Source organism: Solanum dulcamara, chromosome 9 (genome assembly GCF_947179165.1).
Source record: "Solanum dulcamara chromosome 9, daSolDulc1.2, whole genome shotgun sequence".
In the NCBI taxonomy this organism is placed as follows: Eukaryota; Viridiplantae; Streptophyta; class Magnoliopsida; order Solanales; family Solanaceae; genus Solanum; species Solanum dulcamara.
Window position 1 is genome coordinate 74,677,048 of NC_077245.1, and position 19,607 is coordinate 74,696,654.

Consider the following 19,607-nt stretch of genomic DNA (forward strand, 5'->3'; position numbering starts at 1 on the left):
ACATAAAACTTTACATTGACGATCTCAAATTCTAATAAAAAGAAAGAATTGTGGTAAATTGACGATCAACATAAATCTTACTCATTATAACAAGTCCATGCTAACATAAAACTTCACATTGACAATCTCAAATTTTAATAAAGAAGAAAAATTATGATAGACCGACGGTTAATATAAATTTTACTTATTCACGATGAATCTAAACTAACATAAAACTTCACATTTACAAACTCAAATCCTGACTACCAACATAAATCTTACTCATTCATAATCAATCCAAATTTATTAAAAATTAAGTAGAAAGGGGGGAGAAAAGAAAAAAGAAGAAGAAGAGAATCAATACTATGATTATGCTCCACATATATTTTAAAAAGGAAAAAACAAAGAGAAAAAGGCAATACAAAGCAAAGGAAAAAAAAAAAGAGAGATGTTGATGAAGATGTGTGGGTTCTGTACTGTCTTTAACCTGTCCCCTCCACTCAACACAGTGTTGGGTCTATCTTTCCAAAAAAAAAAAACAGTCTTTGAGTCCAAAAGGGCACTAACCACATTGGACTTTTTCGACTTTTGCTTCTGTGCTACCTTAGCAATTGTCTATGTCTTCTGCTGCTTCTGCTCCCTCTTCTCTCAACTCTAAAATGGGGGTGGAAATGGAATCATACTTTGAATTTCTTGTTATTATTTGATACCCCTTTTCTTTCTTTTATCCTGTTTTCTTCCTTTCAAAAAAAAAAAATGACTTTCTTGTTCTTTTCTCTTGAGTTTCTTTTCCTATTCTTGCTTTAAAGACAACCCCTTTTTTAAAATCTTAGCATTTCTTGAGTATGATTTGACTTCATTTCTCAAATTTTCTATTCATCTTTTGTGGGAAACACTTGATTACTCTCTTACCCAACTTTCTTGAATTTGCTTTTTTTTGGTTGTTGTTTTGTGGGGGTGTGTAATGCTAAACTGAGAAAACAAGAAAAACCCCAAACAGGAAAAAGAATCAATTTTTATTTTTTGGGTGTTTTTATTTTCATATGGAAATTGATCTGAATCATGCATTAGTGAGTGAAGTGGAGAAGAATGTATGTTGTAATGAAGAATGTGATAAAGGGGGTGGTGGGGGTTGTGTTCATTGCTCTTTGTACACTTCTACTACTTCTTCTTGTTCTTCAAATGTATCTTCCTCTTCTTCACTTGCTATTACCTCAATTTACAAGGAGCTTTGGCATGCTTGTGCTGGCCCTCTTACCAGTTTACCCAAGAAAGGAAATGTAGTGGTTTATTTCCCTCAAGGTCATATGGAGGAAGCTGTTTCTGCTTTTCCATTTTCACCTATCAAGATTGATTTCCCAACTTTTGGTCTTCAGCCTCAGATCTTCTGTAGAGTGGAAGATGTTCAGTTGCTTGTAAGGACTTAATTTTATGTTTTTTGCCCCCTTTTAGATTAAAAGGTTTCAGCTTTGCTTCTCTTTTTTGTAATATTATCTACCCTTGCCTTTTATAATCTTGTGAAATAACAGGCAAATAAGGAAAATGATGAGGTGTATACACAGCTCACTCTTCTTCCTCTTCCAGAGGTAAGACCAGTAATTGGTTACTACATGTTCAATCTTGATTTTTGGTGTTCTGGCCAGCTTTCTAGCACCTCCACTAATTCCACCTCCCACCATCAACATGTACTAGTTAACTCTGTCCACCAAGGCGCTAGGATAGATGGAAAGAAATCACCTATTTTTGTCTCTGTTGGGATTTGAACCTGAGGCCTCAGTTTCAATCTTGATCTTTGATGTTTTATGTTCAAATTTATGTGTTTAGCTGCTGTTTTTGTTCATTTATGTACATGGTTCCACTGTAAAGGGCTTCTTTTCAGTTTTTTCTAGTTGAGTTAGTCTTTTGTTTTAAGTGTAATATTTTTCATTGAGCTTAGACTGATTTCATGGTATTTTCCAGTCAATGGCTATAAGCTTAGAGAGGAAAGAACATGAAGATTCGGGGACGGATGAAGAAGGGAATGGAGGTAATCCAGGGAAATCAGCTTCTCACATGTTTTGTAAAACACTAACTGCTTCAGATACCAGCACCCATGGTGGCTTTTCAGTTCCCCGTCGAGCAGCTGAAGACTGTTTTCCCCCTCTGGTGTGACTCCATTGCAGGCTTTTGCTAAAGAGATTGTTAGTTGAATTCTTGTAATTGTCTGATAAATTTACTTCTATCTTGGTGCTACATTATAAAATGTAGGATTACAAAGAGCAAAGACCCTCTCAGGAGCTGATTGCTAAGGATCTACACGGAGTAGAGTGGAAATTTCGTCACATTTATAGAGGTATAGCGTTAAATAGTTAGAAGCTTGTTCGGTCCGAAATATTTATTATTTGATGCTTTATTTTCAGGCCAGCCGAGGCGACATTTGCTTACTACTGGATGGAGTATTTTTGTCAGCCAAAAGAATCTCGTCTCCGGGGATGCAGTTCTCTTCTTGAGGTATAAATATCTGTTATCCTTGCTGTATTTGAAAATAAAGTACTGTTAAACTTTAAATAAAGTAGAATAAAAAATGGAGATGAAACAAAATTATATCCAGTCCACTGAATTCATAGTGCGTCTTTAAGCAACTTGATCCCCTCCTAATACCCGTGGTATAGAATTATTTCTCCTAGGATAAAAGGGCTAAACCACAGGAGTGTAGCCGTATTTCAAACCCTAGTGTACCACAAACACAGAGCAGCCAATTCACACTTAAGAACTTACTTTGCAAGTGCAGGAAATATCGCAGAAAGAAGTAGAGTAATTCAGAATTTCCGTAAGTAAAAATCTGAGGAAGCTGGGAAGTATCTATAGCCAACAAAGGGTAGTGTGAACATGTGCTATTGTGCCTTATTGAAAAGTCACAATCTATTCAATGTGAAAATGTGTTATTCAAATTGCATCCTTTCTCCTGGTGTCTTTTCGGGTAAACACCTATTCATTCCCATTCACACCTCCTAAAAAAACCCAATAAATATCTTGGCTCAACGGCATACTCAGAGTGGTTAACTTTTAAGGTACTAGAGCATCTTTGCCGGTGTGCTCGAAAAGAGAACGAGGGTGGAAATGAACAATAGGAAAATATCAAGTCATTGTGCATGGAAGCTGGAAAATCATCAGGTCCAATTCCTAGGTTTTTAGTATATCATAATGACCAGTTGGGACGTCAGTGCCAAGATCTTAATTGATCCACTATTCAACTTTTGAAACTTGGTTAGTTGCAGTAGTTATTTAAATTTTGTTCAAGCAGTCCAATGATCCTTGTAGGGGAGAAGGTGGAGATCTCAGACTGGGAATAAGAAGAGCTGCAAGGCCTAGAAATGGGCTTCCTGAATCGTTAATCAAAAGTCAATACTCTGGTCCGGATGTTCTCTCATCAGTTGCTACCGCCCTATCAGCAAAGAGTACTTTCCATGTTTTCTATAGCCCAAGGTATTTCACTAAAGCTCTGTCTATAGTTTTCTGTTTAGTTGTTGGCCTATTTACATGGTAAAATCATACTTTCCATGTTTTCTATAGCCCAAGGTATTTCACTAAAGCTCTGTCTATAGTTTTCTGTTTAGTTGTTGGCCTATTTACATGGTAAAATCAGTGGTAATATCCCACATCCATACATCTTTCGCTATTACGGGCTGTGTTGTTAATGAGATTTGATATTCATGTGTCTGAGATTTTATTTGCATTTAATTCATGAAGGTGTAACAACAAAATATGTATAAACAAAGATTGCATATTTCCATCCAATTAGCCATTTGCGGAGATTAAAATGAATTGTCTAAGGTTTGGATAACCACCTCAGATACAAATAGTGTGGCTTTCTACGTGCAGATCAGTTGTATTAGAAGATTTGCTTAGCTTTAAGTAAACAGTTGCTGGAGGAGTAAAGTCGTACTGTTTACTGTCAAACTTGGAAACTAAGCTAGTGTTGATGGTGTGAAGTTTGATGTCCAGGAAAAATATTATACTAATTTATTTAACATAAATATGCTTTTGAAAAATCTAAACTATAAGCTGATTATGGGTGGTTAGATGTTTGTAATTACTTGAAAAGGTCAGATAGATAACCACAACATCAATAACAACAATCCAGTGAAATCCCACTAAGCGGGGAAAAAGGTCATAGATAGAATGAAGTATATATTGGTTTAGTGAGATAACACTGGAACATCAGTCATTGCTAAAAATTATTGTGTTGTTTTAGTAACAATAGTATGATTTTACACTGAAGTATGAGGTAAGATTCGGAATATAATAATTGGGGAGCTTCAAAATGAACCGATATGGTCGCATAACCGTGTGGCAATTTATTTGGCTCTATTGTGATCTACCTTTATTCTATTTGTCAGTTTGTTCCTAGACTGAGGCACAACTAGTGGCTTTCCTTTCATTCATGTGGTATCAGCTGCAGAACAAAACGTAATTGAGAGTAGTAACTCGTTGAGTTCCCACATTGGTCATTTAGGGATGAGAAGGTATGTTTAAATGGTCTTGGACAATCCTTACCTCATGAGCTAGCTTTTGGAGTTGAGTTAGGCCCAAGATGCCCGACTCCCAATTCTATATTTACTTGATGTTGGGCCCCCATATTATATTATTCACCCGGCAGGGCTGGCGTGCCGGGGGTGTTGAGTTCCCACATCGGTCATTTAGGGATGAGAAGCCTCTTTTTCTCTTTTATAAGAGGGATGAGGTCTCTTAATATGGTGTTGGCACCTTATGAGCTGGTTTTTGAGGTTGAATTAGGCGTAAGGTCTATTTTCGTATCAGAATTTATAGTAGTACCCAGGTATTTGATCCAAAATCTATAGGCAGTGATCTTTCTGTTTGCTAAAGCGTCATTCTCCTTCTGATTCTGAATTTCAGGGATCTGATGAATTTTTTTAGTTGAGAGACAAGTTAGACTTGTTTGTTTAGACTGTGTGATTCAGATGCATGTGTCTTTCTATGCAACTGTGGTGCAATGCATGCTCTAGCAGCTCGTATCAAGTAGGTTTCCTAGTAGGTCAATGCTAGGAAAGCAACTTGTCTACTGGTAGTCTCTACCTCTACTGGTTCATTTTTCATGTCTAAAGCATCGAAAGGATGATCTTGAGGTTGACCAAAATCTTGCACTAAATCCACCAGTGAAACATCTCTATCCTATCATGTATATAACTTCACTTATCTGGTAAAGGGAAGTACTTCGCCTTTTCAGATTTATGAAATGGAACAGTTGTTTCTTTCTACTGATGTTCATATTTGACGCAAAGTTGTTCATTCAGATTTTCTTCAAGTTTAAGTTGAATAAGAGAATGTTCTAGTTTAATATATCATCGGAGTGAATTATTTCAATGTTATGAAACCAGTTTTACATCCCAGAAGCTAAATTTCTTAGAGAAGAACCCATTTCTTAGAGAAGAACCCATGGCGTATAAAGTTCGTGAGGAAGTGCATCAATGCTAGATATGTAAGAAATTTGATTCACTGGTATAAAGATATTAATGGTCTTGGAAGTTAAATTGTCTACTTTTCTGTCTTTATTCAATGTGTGAAAACTCGGACTTCAAAATTATTACCGATTGGTAAACCCATTGACAATATGGAAGGTTGATTCAGTTATGAAGATGTGAAAAAAGCATGATTTCTGCTGCTTCCTTCAATTCATGTGTGTTTCAAGCAGAGTCTTGTCCTGATTATGAAACCGTTTATTTCCCAGGGAATAAGGAATAACAAGGAACTATGATTTTCAGAAAATAATCTGATGGACGAAAAAGTCTCATATTTGCACTCCTGTAGACTGTTGTCAAGTTCCTTCATCTTAAAACATGTGAAGTTTATTCAAGTCACTTCTGCAGTTTTCAGGAGTTTGTGTCGCGAATTTTCAAGATATTATTGCTTTTGTTCTTTTAGTGCTATGTATATCGTTTTGAGGTAAAGTTTTCTTATACTGTAGGGCAAGTCATGCTGATTTCGTTGTACCTTACCAAAAGTACGTGAAAGCCATCAACACTCGGATTCCTGTTGGGACAAGATTTAAAATGAAATTTGATTTGGATGATTCACCTGAAAGAAGGTACTTGTATCCTTACCAAATCCCATCATAAGCTCTTCCTTTCATAATGTTTCTGTTGTAATGAAAACATTCCACCACTGCATGCAGGTACAGTGGTGTAGTGACTGGGATAAGCGATCTGGATCCCTTTAGATGGCCCAACTCAAAATGGAGATGCTTGATGGTACGCCTGGCATATACTTATCATTCTGTTGTTCTTTTAAGGACTCCCTCTTTCAATTTGTTTGTCTGTTTTGACTTGGCACGAAATTTAAGAAAATCAAGTAGACTTGAATCTTGTGGTCTTGAATTAAAGATATGTAGAATGTACCAAGATGCCCTTTAATCTTGTGGTCATAAACATGCAATGTGGAAAGTTGGAATTAAAGTGTTGCCAAAAATGGAAAAAGGCATTCTTTTTTAAACGGACAAAAAAGGGAAGTAAGACAAACAAATTGAAACGATGGGAGTAGTTGTTATTGCTCCACCTACCATTTCATGCTTTTTTGAATAAGTTGGAACTTCTTTTTATCCAAGGGCAATTTTCTTGCTTCCTTACTATTTGCAGAAGCATATATGTTCTTGAATTTTCTGCCGGTGTTACCTTGTGACTTAGAAGCATATAGGTCTTGTAACATGTAAATCTGCTGGTTGAATACCTCTAGGAACACCAAAAGGAGATTATGTTCTTTGGTTTGATTGGTCAAGGTCATAAAAATTGGTCATGCCATGAATTATCAATCTATTCTCACTTTGATGGTAAATTAATTATGATGAGAAATTGTTAAATGCTCAGGTGTTGTAAGATGCTTGATTGATTATTTTTTTCGTGTCAAGACTGATAAAGTTTGCTATCGGCATGACATTCAAATACATTCACTTGTTGAATATTTTATCTTCTTCCCAAAAGAAACTGTTACAAGTAGTATAGTGCCTATTAAGCAACTTGTAAACTTTTTGATATACGAGCCTATGCCATCAACTTTAATAGGTCAGATGGGATGAAGATATAATGAGTAATCATCAGGAACGGGTTTCTCCTTGGGAAATTGATTCTTCAGTTTCCTTACCACCACTGAGCATTCAGTCCTCACCAAGACTGAAGAAACTGCGGACTAGTCAGCAGGCACCATCAGTACTGGACAGTCATTTTGCTGGTACTGGTCTAACTTTTCTAATTCTTTTTTGTATTATGCTGTCATTATGTCGTGTCCGTACTGCTTTGGACTGTTTTTTCCTTGAGCCGACGGTCTATTAGAAATAGGCCTCTCTTCTAAGGTTTGCATACACACTACCCTCCCAGATCTCATTGTGAGGGATTACACTGGGTATGCTGATCTTCTTCTTGTTGTCATTATGTCATGATTCCACTGAAGTTCTTTTTTTTTCTTCCCGATTTTGTTATTTTATCAGGAGGGAGTGCTCTTTTAGACTTTGAGGAGTCAATAAGATCCTCCAAGGTCTTGCAAGGTCAAGAAAATTTAGGTCTGATATCACCTCCCTATGGTTGTGATAAGACAGTCCGCCCACTGGATTTCGAGCTGCAAAGAGTAGCTCGTCACAATCTCATGCCAAATGGTGTAGAGAACATAATTGTTGGTGACTTTGTGAAAACTCAGCCTCCAACTACCTACACAGGCTTTCTGGAATCCAATAGGTTTCCAAAGGTCTTGCAAGGTCAAGAAATTTGCTCGTTAAGATCCCTTACTGGAAAAGGTGATGTTAATTTTGGTGCTTGGGGAAAACCTGAATTTGGTTGCAATGTTTTCGGCACATATCAGAGGCCGAGAGCCAATTTCTATCCTCTCGCTTCTGAAGGGGCGAGGAATGTGTTTTTACCTTACAATGCGATGTATAGAGCTGGACAAGATCCCATGGTTCCTTCCTACATTACTAATGTCCAAAGAGAAAATCCTACCTTGAACCAGAATTCAATCCAAAATGTGGTTAGGAGGGAAGAAGTTGGAATGCCGAAGTTTGTAAATGAGCAGAGGCCACTGGAGATGCCTAAAGTGTCCATTCCAGAAAACCATTTCAAGAATGAAAATGACGACTCCTTCAATGCACAGGCTTCATGTAAACTGTTTGGCTTTTCGTTGACGAAAGAACCATCTACTCCTAGCTCGCAGAGTTCTGGTAAGAGGAGCTGTACAAAGGTAAGTTTCCATAAGTTGCACGTAGCGAATTGGAAATGTCTTTACTTCAGACTCTATTGCTAATATTTAATAATGGGGTGAAGGTTCACAAACAAGGCAGCTTGGTTGGACGAGCCATTGATCTCTCAAGATTGAATGGCTACGACGACTTACTGGTTGAGTTAGAGAGGCTTTTCAACATGGAAGACCTCCTAAAAGATCCCAATAAAGGGTGGCGAATCTTGTATACTGACAGTGAGAATGATATGATGGTTGTCGGAGATGATCCATGGCAGTAAGTCTCTTTTTGATACATTTGAGTTTCTCATCGCTGTCTCAATTATTTGATACTACATTCAAAAAATATTTCTTCTTGATTTATTAATGCATATGAATCACAAGAACCTCACAGATTTCTCTTCCAGCTTTGGATATTAGCTGACCTCCAATAGAAATCCAAGTTTTTCATTTACTTTTCTTCTCCCAAGTTAAGAGAAATTTCTTTCCTTGAGCTGAGGGTCTATCGGAAACAACCTCTCTACTTCCACGGTAGGGGTAAAGTCTGCATACACTTTACCCTACCCAAAATCCACTTTGTGGGATTACACTGGATATGTTGTTGTTGTTGTTGTATGTTAAGAGAAATTTCACTAATAAGGGTGTGTTTAGTATGTGGAGGAAAACGCTTCTGAGAAAATGTTTTTCAATTTTCCCATCTTTGATTGGTCAAAGATTTTGAAAAACATTTTCTCTAAGTAAATAAGTTATTTAAAAATGAGGAAAATGACTTCCCTTGTGGAAGTAGGGAAAACAAGTTGCTAAATAGCATTCCATATTGATTTTCTCCTTTCCACCCTCCAACACACCCACACCCATTCTCGCCACTCCCCACACCTCTAGCCCACTCCCACCCAACATAGTGTTTCCCTAGATTTTATACACAACTTTTGCAATAAGCTTACTTACCAAACACAAGAAGATAGATAAGAAACCACTTATTTTCCAAGAAAGCATTTTCCTTCATACTACACACACCTTAAATTAGTGCAACTTCTTCCAAGCAACAAAATCTTGACACTTTTATCTTTAGGGAAAAAATAAGGTCTGCGTACACACTATCCTCTCTAGACCCCGCTTGTGGGATTACACTGGTTGGGTATGTTGTTGGAAAAAGTATAATTTCCCAGGTCGATTTGCTTATTAGTGACTCGGGTACCTTATAAATGACTTTTTGCAGTGAGTTCTGTGAGGTAGTATCCAAGATCCATATATACACTCAAGAAGAAGTGGAGAAAATGACTATTGAGGGGATAAGTGATGACACTCAAAGTTGTTTGGAGGAGGCACCAGCAATCATGGATGTCTCAAAGTCATCTTCAGTTGGCCAGCCTGATTCTTCTCCAACTGTAATCAGGATTTGAATAAAGTTGATGAGTACCTATGAGAATGCTCATGCTTTGTTATGTTATGTTATGTGATGATAATACTACTCTACCGACTAGATATTATTACTTAACATGTTTAAGTTAAATGTTGGAAGTCTGTTTTCAACTACAATGGAGCTTGTAAGTGATGTCTCAACTACTCGTGTCATTATAACCCTGGATTCTGATTATGTTTCACTATGTATAATATTGAACATTGTATGAATACCCCTTCTTTCCACCCCCACCCAAAGTGGTATGTAGTTGCTTAAACCTAGCACTTGGGAGGTTATCTTAAGCGCAAGAATACTTGGAAGGACATAGTTTAGGATTGATGTAATTGAGACAACTAAGTAGATAATGGAAAGATGTCCCTCACCACCACCCAAAAGTGGCATGTAGTTGCTTGAACATAGTGTTCACGAGGTGCTCGACCGAGAGGGTAAGCACAAGAATACTTTCTCTTGGATGGACTGTTCAGGATAGACGTAATTGAGACAACTAAGTAGAGGATGAGAATGATGTGAGCTCCCTTCCAAAACACCACTCAAGATGTGTTTGGTAAAAATAATATATCCACATACTTTTTACTTTGTTTTTACCTACTTAATCTTTGAAGGTTATATTATTTTATTTTGTCTAATATCTTATTTATTAGTAGGAGGATAAATGGATTGAGAGGAAATCTGGATTATTCTCTGGTGGACAACACTACTTTGTAAAAATAGTGTTTTTCTAATTATTATTTTTTTGTGGGGAAGAGGAGTTGGTTGTTAGTGCCATATTTTAATGAAGTGGATGTGGATCACCAATGATATAAACGCTCTAAAACCAATTTTCATAGGCTAAGGCTAAGCTATATAAATCTCATTGAAAAAGAAAAAAGAAAAAAGGATACAAAATTCTTTATTGTCCCAAAAACATACTTTTCTACGATCTCTAGAGCTATCTTCAAGAACAGCTTTAGCCTATATCTCACACTTTGAGGTGTTGTTACCCTTTCTCGGGGCAAACACGGGGTGCTTCATTTTTTTTCGAAAATGCTATCCACATTTCTCAGACTGCAAACTCACCTTTAACCTAACACCACAATCTTTTCATTTGATAGGAATTCCTTGAAATAATGGTTTTATTCCCCAATGGACAAATTAATACATTGTTCATTCACAAAAAATAAAGGGAATAACTTTCTTTCTTTTATTCAAAATGAAAAGAAAAGATGGGTGTGTGTGTGTGTCAAATTTTACTTTTTTCCCAACGAGCTCGATAAACTATTTATGTCAAAGTCATTGTTCTTTAAAGAGTTCGCGGCCTATTATCATTCTTCTGATCTCACTTGTGCCTGCACCAATCTCATACAGTTTGGCATCTCGGAGAAGACGTCCAGTCGGGTACTCATTCACGTAGCCATTGCCTCCAAGACACTGAATAGCCTGCAACACGCGCAAAGCATATCATCTTTCCTAATAACTTTTTGATAACTGAGAAGTTCCCTTGGGTTATATGGCACACTATTTGAAACTCGGAGGATGATAGGCCCTCTCCTCCCACCCTTCGTCTTTCCTACTAAATGCTAGCAGCTTTTGTGCCTTTAAATACATTAAAACATACTGGTATAACCGGAATACGCCAAGACACAGATTTTTGAAGAATCCACTGGCTGCTAGTGGATTCTTTTCCAGAAAAGACGATCCTTTTCAGTATATTATTGAACCAGTAAGAAATAACAGAAGTTACAAACTAAGGGGGACACATGAGCTGAAAGACAGCCTATGGATAGAAGATTTAATCACCACAAAGGAACAGAAAGGAATAAAGTTCCTCACCTGAAGAGCAACTTGGGTTGCTCTTTCAGCAGCAGAGAGTATGACACCAGCACAATCCTAAACAAACATAATTGAAAGCATGTTAAATTCAAAGGAAAAGTTAATCTTTGGTTTAAGTTTTAGCTTCTACAAAGTTAAGAAGCTAAAACAAGAAAAAGAACAAACGCAAACTTCTAGTACAAGGACCTTCGTATCAATCGTCCCGCTGTCACATTCCCTTGCAACAGAATAGAGATAAGATCTGTTCATGAAAAAGAACAAGCACATGATATTATTGATCAGATTTAGCAACCAAAAAAAAAAAAAAGACAAGAAGTGTGACAATAAAGAACACCAGACCTTGAAGATTGCATAGACGTGTACATGTCAGCAATTTTTCCCTATATTTTCAGGTCAATAGGAAACATATATTAAGAATTTAGACCAACAAATAACAGGAACCATAGAAAGTATAAATGTCCAGAAGGCAATTAATAACCTGTACAAATTGAAATTCTCCAATTGGTCGCCCAAATTGTTCACGTTGTTTAACATACGGGAGAACAACATCGAGACAAGCTTGCATAATTCCAACAGGACCAGATGCCAAAACGAGTCTTTCCAGATCGAGCCCCGACATCAGGACATAAACTCCTGAAGCAGCAGAAAAGCTTTTTCTGAGAGAGATAGGATGATCAATGATGTCCACTTAGCTTCTACCAGAACTTCACTCCTCATATACCTCAAGTGTGACATTATGATGATTGAAGATATTACAAAAGGGACTATGAACCAAAAATAACTTCAAAGGAAGTTGTTGCAAATGCTACAATCTCTCACAATCTGGGCAGACTTAACGTAGAAAACAAATACTCTCCTTTTAATTTTTATGATGGTATTTGACTGGGCAAAGAGTTTAAGATATTCATTTTGACTTATGCATTATATTAATAATGGAAGAAATTAGCAAAGTGATAGTAGAAAAGTTAGTTTGATAAAATAAAATATCACGTCAAAGTTTAAAATTTGAATAATTGGATTGAATTGAATTTTGAGAAAATAATTTTTTTGATATAATGAAATGGTTTTAAGCATTTTGAAATGTTCTAAAATAGAAAGAATTCCTACAAATTGAAATAAAATGAGTAGATGCAAAAAGAAATCAACACACATTACCAGCTAGTTTGGATTAAAGCTTACTAATGCTGGTTATCCTTATACTAGGTTGGTGTAACACTGAGTCAGAATGAAGCAAGATATCTGGGAGACCTAAGCTTGCAGATACTGAGAGACCTGAGCTTACCTAATGGAATAAGGTAAGATATTTGGGCCAACATAGAAGTTAATTCAGAACTCATACCTTTTCCTACTTGCCCCAGAACATTTTCTTCAGGAACGAAACAGTTCTCAAACACAAGCTCACATCTACAGTTGAGAGTAAATTATTAGGTCACCTTCAACATAGTAACGAAAAAGTGAATCCAAACAGAACAGCACTTTGGGAAAGATGTACATACGTATCACTTCCTCGCATCCCAAGTTTGTCTAATTTCTGGGCCGTAGAGAATCTGCATATTCAGTAATAAGAAGAATAAGCATGTCTCAAGCTCACTGGAGATTCTAGTGTTTTTTGTTATAATACCTCATACTTTAGTATTTGTGTCATGCAATCATGAAACTACAAAAAATCAAACAAGAAATGATAAGTGTGCTCTTCATTTTTCATTTCTTGCAAGTAGTGATAGTACAAGGTGCATACCCTGTCATTCCCTTCTCGATAATGAATGCTGTGATTCCTTTTGAACCAGCTGAGACATCTGTTTTTGCATAAATAACCTGTCCAGAAATAGATTTCAAAACTGAACCTTATAATTGAATTCCCGTTCAGAATAAGACCAGAAGTACAAATGCCAAATACACAACGATTGCACCTAATCAAATGGATTTGAGAAAATGACAAATGGCTATTTCTAAAGCCACGTTTGAACAAAAAGGACCCTATTTTCAGCTATCGACAATATCAGGGAAATTGAACTGTAAGAGAATCGCACAGACAACTTTATCAAAAAAAAAGAATTGCACAGACAAACACCACACACCTGGAAGTTCAGGTACTTGCCAAAAAAAGAAGTATATGTGGGAAAAAGCTGGATGAACGGGAAAGACGAGGAGAGTTTTTTGTAAAACCGAAGAGTATATGGACTTCTGCAGGTGCATCATTAGTATATTTCAAAAGTACTTTACAATAGCTAATCCAATTAAATTACGTGACAAATAATTAGTTTTTAAGTTATGTTGGAATAAGTTATTGGCCCTTAAACATTGTAATCAGATTATCCACTGCTGCTGCGATTGAAGATGTGCCAACAAAGTGACAATAAGTGATTATGCATACTGCTCGAAAGAAACTAGACAATATATCTTACAAAATTAACAGTCAATAAGAAAATTTGGATGAAGTGCTTCTGTAGAAAAGTTTTTATAAGCTATCTATTTAGCTGACCAACAGACAAATCAAATAAATGAGAAAATTATCGATGAAGAGTGCAAGCCAAAGCCCTCTGGGCATGATAAATAATAATCCAAGGCTGTAATCCAAATCAATTACTGAAACCCGCATAGTGAATCAAATTCAACTGAATAAAAGGTGTGCTTGTCAAATGATTAATTTAGCACAAGGAAAGTTACTACTCTCAGGAAGACAAACTAACTATTTTTATTTCGTCTTTCACTAAATTTTACTTCATAAAAAACTACTATATTTCTTCCCTACCCTCACTAAATGTCACAAATCAGCTTCATCCAGAAATCAGACCTTCACCTTCGCAGGAAAAGAGCTGATGGCCTTTCTCTTCAATGTCCTTAAAACATTGATTTTCAGATGGTATAAGGTTTATGTGTAGTATATGACTTTTTCCCATCAACCGACTTTTGTCTTCACATATTCCTTAGCATGAGATCTTCATCTGACAGATTGGGTATGTCAAATCAAAATTCAAATTCTCAAGACTATATTATTAACAACGTAAGGGCAGTTCCATTTTTATCCATAATCTGTGTAATGCTAAAGATAACTCCTCAGGAATTAATGGCAGTCAAACAATACAAAGTGAGAAGAAAGCTTGATAAAGTCAAAAAGTAAGGACAGAAACATTAAAGAGAAGTACCAGCGTCTGAGCTGTTGGACCATTTGTGCACCACATTTTATTTCCATTCAGAACATAACCACCCTCAACAAGATCAGCTTTGCACTTCATGCTAACAACATCTGATCCAGCTGAACCATGAAAACAAAACTATTCAGTGACACGACAACACAAAATTCACAAGCCCTTTGCCCAGTCGCAACACCTGACCACCACTCCGCTCAAAGAAAAGGGAAATGGAGAATTAGCATCCGAAAATAATATGATAATGAGAGACATAAAATGAAAATTGAATTTAACAGTAGTTACCATTAGGTTCACTCATAGCTAGAGCCCCCACATGCTCACCACTGATTAGCTACAACAATCAAATCATAACAGAGTGAGCCACTATTTACTTTATTCAGACATTTCATCAAAATAAAAAAAAAGGGATTATCATTAACAGAACAGAGATACTAGGATAATGCTTCAATTTTCTTGCACCCCTACATTTAAAGACAAACCCTTGAACAAGTGCAAACAGGACCAAGTGAAAGCCGCAATAAGTTTGCGCTATGTTTGAGCAAAAAAATGCTTAATTTGCTCTAAGTACAACTTCATAAAGGGAAGATTACTCTAGTAAATTTATTTCCAACCAAATGAATAAATGTCATTTATAACTTGAAGCCCTGCATATTTTTGAGTGTATAAGTTATGATCCATATAACATGCTGGATATAAAAGTCTTAAGAGTTCATAACTGTAATTAATTGGTGTTATCCATTTGGTGCGACGTGATTTCTGCCATTGATCATTTGAGCCTTATAATATAATCCAGCTCAGAAATTTTCTGGAGAAAACCAAGTTGTGGATGCTGTTGATGACTTGGAAATTACAGACTAAGTATTTGAAGCTTCAATAAGTTAGTAATGCCCACATACCCAGTTCTTCATTAATCAAGCTTGTGCCATTACTATGTGAAGTAGTTGAGTGCATAAACTTATGGCCTACCCTGGGCAAAAATAATACTTACTCCAACAGTCTATTTGTTTGTTTGTTTACCTGATAAAACACCAACTCCACCATTGCCAGTTAATCTAGACTAAATGGATCCACCAAGATTTGAAGCACTTATGAGATATGTTTTGGTGAATCATGATATCCTTATCCTTGAGGAATACAATATAAAAATAAAGAGCTTTCATGAGACTCCCAAACAATTGTAGAGATGAAGTGATTTGTGGTTCATTCAGTATGAAGGGTGGTCTACTGAAGATCAGAGATGTCCAATCACCTATACTGGAAAAACCACAGTAGCTGGCAGGAAATGTAAATATACAACTGAAAACAAAATGTGATGGTGGAAGAACACCTTTGGTAGATACTTGTGCTTCTGCTCATGGGTTCCATTTCTAACCTACAAAATCATCAGTAGTTGTTAATTATTTGGCACTCAACACAGAGAGACCACCTATGTACAACTTGAGTTGAAAAAACAGTTACCAACTGATTAATGCATAGGTTTGTGTGGGCACCATAAGATAGGCCAACTGACCCTGATGCTCGACTAATCTCTTCCATGGCTATGCAGTGATACAGATAACCAAGGCCAAGTCCCCCATATTCCTCTACACAGACAAATAAGCAATCTCAGACATAAAACTTTTGTGACTCAGTAAAATATATGTGTTTAGGTTCTTCATTTAAGTATAGCACTCGAGAGGAGTGTTAGTAGTTTTCTCGTCTGCCCTCTCTTGGCCCTATAATATCACATCCAAATCAATAAAGAGATTATGAGTCAAAAGCTTACCTGGCACCGTAATACCATGGAGATTAAAATCCCCCATTAGTTTCCACAAATTAACATCCTGATAGACAAGAAGAGAAGAGTTAAAATAGCATTTTTTGTTGTTGATAGAACACTACAGACAGCAAGAGCAAATGTAGCACGTACCTTAGGGAAATAATTCGTTCTATCTATATTTTCAGCATGGGGGGCAATATTCTCTTGAGCAAATTGTGCCACACTTTCTTTAAACTGTGAATTTGACAACGGAAGAGTTAGGAAACTGTCATATTGCTTTTCACATACAGATGCATTCACATGTGATGCAATTAAAAATACTGTCTTATAGTAAACACATACTCCTAACTGACTTAAATGAACAGGGAAAGAAATCAGTGCTAAAGCCAACTTCTTTTACCCCCCATCCACAGGGGAGCAATAGTGGTTCAACTATCCATGTGACTTGAACTCCCAAATAATAATGGAACCTACTGCAAGAGGGACGGCTCATAAGCATGGCTTTAAGAAATGAGGCCTTTTTGTAAGATTAGGACAAAAGACAGTGAAGTTGCATAATTCATTGAATGTTCCACTAACTGACTACTCTAGAAGCCATAATTCAGCTTGCAGATAATGAATGAATACAACATTTAGCAATTATAAAACTCCAGACTTCTTCAAGAATCATCCAATAACTCAATAACACAACAACATACCAAGTGGAATCCCACAAGTGGGGTCTACAGAGGTAAAGTGTACGCAGACCTTATCCCTACCTTATAGAGAAAGGTAGGGATAGAGAGGATGTTTCCAATAGACCCTCGGCTTACATAAAGCAAACAACTCAATAATACCATTTCATAAACCAGTCCAGATTTTAGAACATCACATATTTGAACCAAGAGTAACAAAGATCAAACAGAAAGAAAGAAATTCAGTCAAAATTGCTACAAAAGGCACCCCCATAAGGAAGAAAAAAAACGGTTAAATTATCAAAAAAAAAAAAGTAAAAGTAAATGGGTCTTCATTAAAATCTGCAAGAAAGCTACCCTATTCAGCATTAATTACCTAAAACAAATACTTCCATAAGTCACAGAAACATGAATTACCAAACCCAGTACTAAAAGCCATTAATAGGCAACAATATTCACCTAAACTAAAAAGAGAAAACTGAACTATGTTAATGGCTAGCCTAAAAAATAGTCAAATTATAACAAAACCCTTTTAAAAAAATTACGAATAACTCTGATTGTAGCAGGTCGATGACAACGAGTGTAAAAACAATCCAATTGAAGCACAATTGATTGAAATTCAATTCACAACTACATTTACATTCAAAAAATTGTAAACTTCATTGATATGCATAATAGAAGAAAAAATCAACATATGGATTGGAACTTGGACCTGTTTATGTGTAATTGTGTACTGGGTTAATTGCTATCCTTAAAATAGTTAAATTATAACAAACCCTTTTACAAAATAACAAGAACTTGAGAAATCTTACTAGCTCAACTGATTGGATAATGAACTTCCACCTTGTCATTGACGAGTGTTCAATTACCCTCCCCCATTTTCCCTTCCCTACCCCAATTTTTTTAAAAAAAATAATACTAATAATAACAAAGAACTCAAAAAATGTTAGGAGCTCAGTTAGTCGGCTACGTGCACTTTCACCTCGAAAAAATGGTTCAATTCCCAATCTTATATTCCTCTTCACCGTTTCCCTAGCACCTACCCCTACCCCAATTTTCTTTTATATATATATAATAACGAAGAACTCTAATTGTACGATTGACGACAGTAAAAAAAAAATAACAATCCAATTAAAGGATATAGTAGGAATTGATTCGCAACTATATTTACATGCAAAAAGTTATCTACCGGATTATGTGAACTCAATACTTTCAACTCGGAACATAAATTTATATGTAAAAATTAGCAAAAATTTAAATCCCCAAACACTCTTAGTTCATTCATATGCATAACAGAAGAAAAAATAAAATTTGACCTGTTTCTGCGTATCATCGAAGAGTAATGAAGTTGAAAACGCAGCAAATTGTGGCTTCTGCTGATTCTTGATTCTGAATAAAGCAGATTTCAAAGACCTTGCTGCGAAAAATTTATGCATATTTTTTTATGGTAATAATAATAATAATAATATCCTAATATTTTTTTTTCATGAAAATGGAAAGAAAAGTGAGAAAGGTGAATGGGGAATTGCTCGTTTTATAGCTCTAATTTACGTGTGCAGAGAGAAGGCTTTTTTGCAGTATTGAATTCATGGACGCAACTGCAAATTATTAATATTTGTTTTTATAATAAAAGTGGAGAAACAAATGTGTAAAAGATAGACATGCCACATTTGACCTATTTTCGTTAGTCGTGTCCAAAAATAGCATCGACCAATCCATCAAATAAAAAAAAGTTTTTGAGTTATCTATTAATGATTAATTATTTTTATAAAATAAAATTATTGGGTTATTGGTTTGATATTGATTTTTTAATATTGAGTAATTTACTATTTTATTCCTACATAAATATTAAATATTAATATTAATATTAATATTTTATAAGTTATTATTTTTGTTCTTTTGTTTTCAATTCACGTTATTGTCTTAATTCTTTTATTTGTGTTGTACTTATGTAATTTTTTTTATGTTAGTTACTATTGTTTCTATTTTATGAGCATATGGTAAAGTTACATTATTGTCTTTTCGCGTCAAATTGTTGAAAAAATCATATAACTATTGTATGAACATTTTCTTATTGGTTAAATCGAAAATCGAACCGTTAAAAACCAAAAAAATGATAAACTGAAAATCAATTAAAAAATATCTTATTGATTTGGTTATTGGTTTAGCGTATTTAAAAATTGATAAAAATATAAATCGAATCGATAATACATAAAATCGAACGAAGCGACTGATCCATACCTCTAATTTTTTTTTCCATTGATCGAGTTGGTGCACCAGGTGGTTAGGAATTAATTCTCTATCCAATGATGTTTTCTTTGAGTTTATCACATCAAACTTGTTTAATGTGGTTTAATTCTCTCGTATTAGTGGCAGAATCAGAATTACATTAAGGGGTTCAAATTTAAAAAAGTAGATGTACGAACTGATCGAATAGGACCCAACATCTAATATATACATAAAAATTATTTTAGTCATATATAAATAATATCATTTTTTGCCAAAGGGGATCGAACGAAATCCTGACCACAAGGTGGCTCCACTTCTGTCCCATATGAATTGTGAATTAATGCATGGAAGCCAGTTTACTCAGT

General features: G+C 35.6%; 2 protein-coding genes across 2 annotated transcripts; one reads left to right on the forward strand and one right to left on the reverse strand.

Annotated features, from left to right (window-relative positions):
- The first annotated feature begins 497 nt into the window (after positions 1–497).
- On the forward strand, positions 498–9,828 carry LOC129902140 (auxin response factor 4). Its single transcript, XM_055977201.1, has 12 exons — positions 498–1,394; positions 1,509–1,565; positions 1,939–2,124; positions 2,227–2,311; positions 2,379–2,469; positions 3,280–3,444; positions 5,945–6,064; positions 6,152–6,227; positions 7,035–7,200; positions 7,457–8,199; positions 8,283–8,473; positions 9,416–9,828. Exons 1-12 carry the CDS (start codon positions 1,023–1,025, stop codon positions 9,597–9,599), a joined length of 2,436 nt encoding a protein of 811 aa, XP_055833176.1. The 5' UTR covers positions 498–1,022; the 3' UTR covers positions 9,600–9,828.
- An 885-nt stretch (positions 9,829–10,713) lies between these two features.
- Positions 10,714–18,600, reverse strand: LOC129903154 (isovaleryl-CoA dehydrogenase, mitochondrial). Its single transcript, XM_055978656.1, has 15 exons — positions 18,330–18,600; positions 16,490–16,573; positions 16,346–16,403; positions 16,039–16,163; positions 15,908–15,952; positions 14,863–14,911; positions 14,575–14,684; positions 13,167–13,243; positions 12,925–12,975; positions 12,768–12,832; positions 11,907–12,061; positions 11,768–11,808; positions 11,615–11,669; positions 11,429–11,485; positions 10,714–11,035 (listed from the first exon to the last, which is right to left on the reverse strand). The coding sequence occupies exons 1-15, from the start codon at positions 18,447–18,449 to the stop codon at positions 10,889–10,891; spliced, it is 1,239 nt and encodes a 412-aa protein (XP_055834631.1). The 5' UTR covers positions 18,450–18,600; the 3' UTR covers positions 10,714–10,888.
- Positions 18,601–19,607: the final 1,007 nt, after the last annotated feature.

What these genes read in the sequence shown, in the direction of transcription:
- LOC129902140 (XM_055977201.1), top strand. Translation starts at nt 1,023, where the DNA reads ATGGAAATTGATCTGAATCATGCATTAGTGAGTGAAGTGGAGAAGAAT. An exon ending in CATGTTTTCTATAGCCCAAG is followed by an intron (nt 3,445 to 5,944) that starts GTATTTCACTAA and finishes CTTATACTGTAG; the next exon opens with GGCAAGTCATGCTGATTTCG. An exon ending in CAAAATGGAGATGCTTGATG is followed by an intron (nt 6,228 to 7,034) that starts GTACGCCTGGCA and finishes CAACTTTAATAG; the next exon opens with GTCAGATGGGATGAAGATAT.
- LOC129903154 (XM_055978656.1), bottom strand. Translation starts at nt 18,449, where the DNA reads ATGCATAAATTTTTCGCAGCAAGGTCTTTGAAATCTGCTTTATTCAGA. An exon ending in GAACGAATTATTTCCCTAAG is followed by an intron (nt 16,404 to 16,489) that starts GTACGTGCTACA and finishes CTTGTCTATCAG; the next exon opens with GATGTTAATTTGTGGAAACT. An exon ending in CCATGGTATTACGGTGCCAG is followed by an intron (nt 16,164 to 16,345) that starts GTAAGCTTTTGA and finishes TTGTCTGTGTAG; the next exon opens with AGGAATATGGGGGACTTGGC.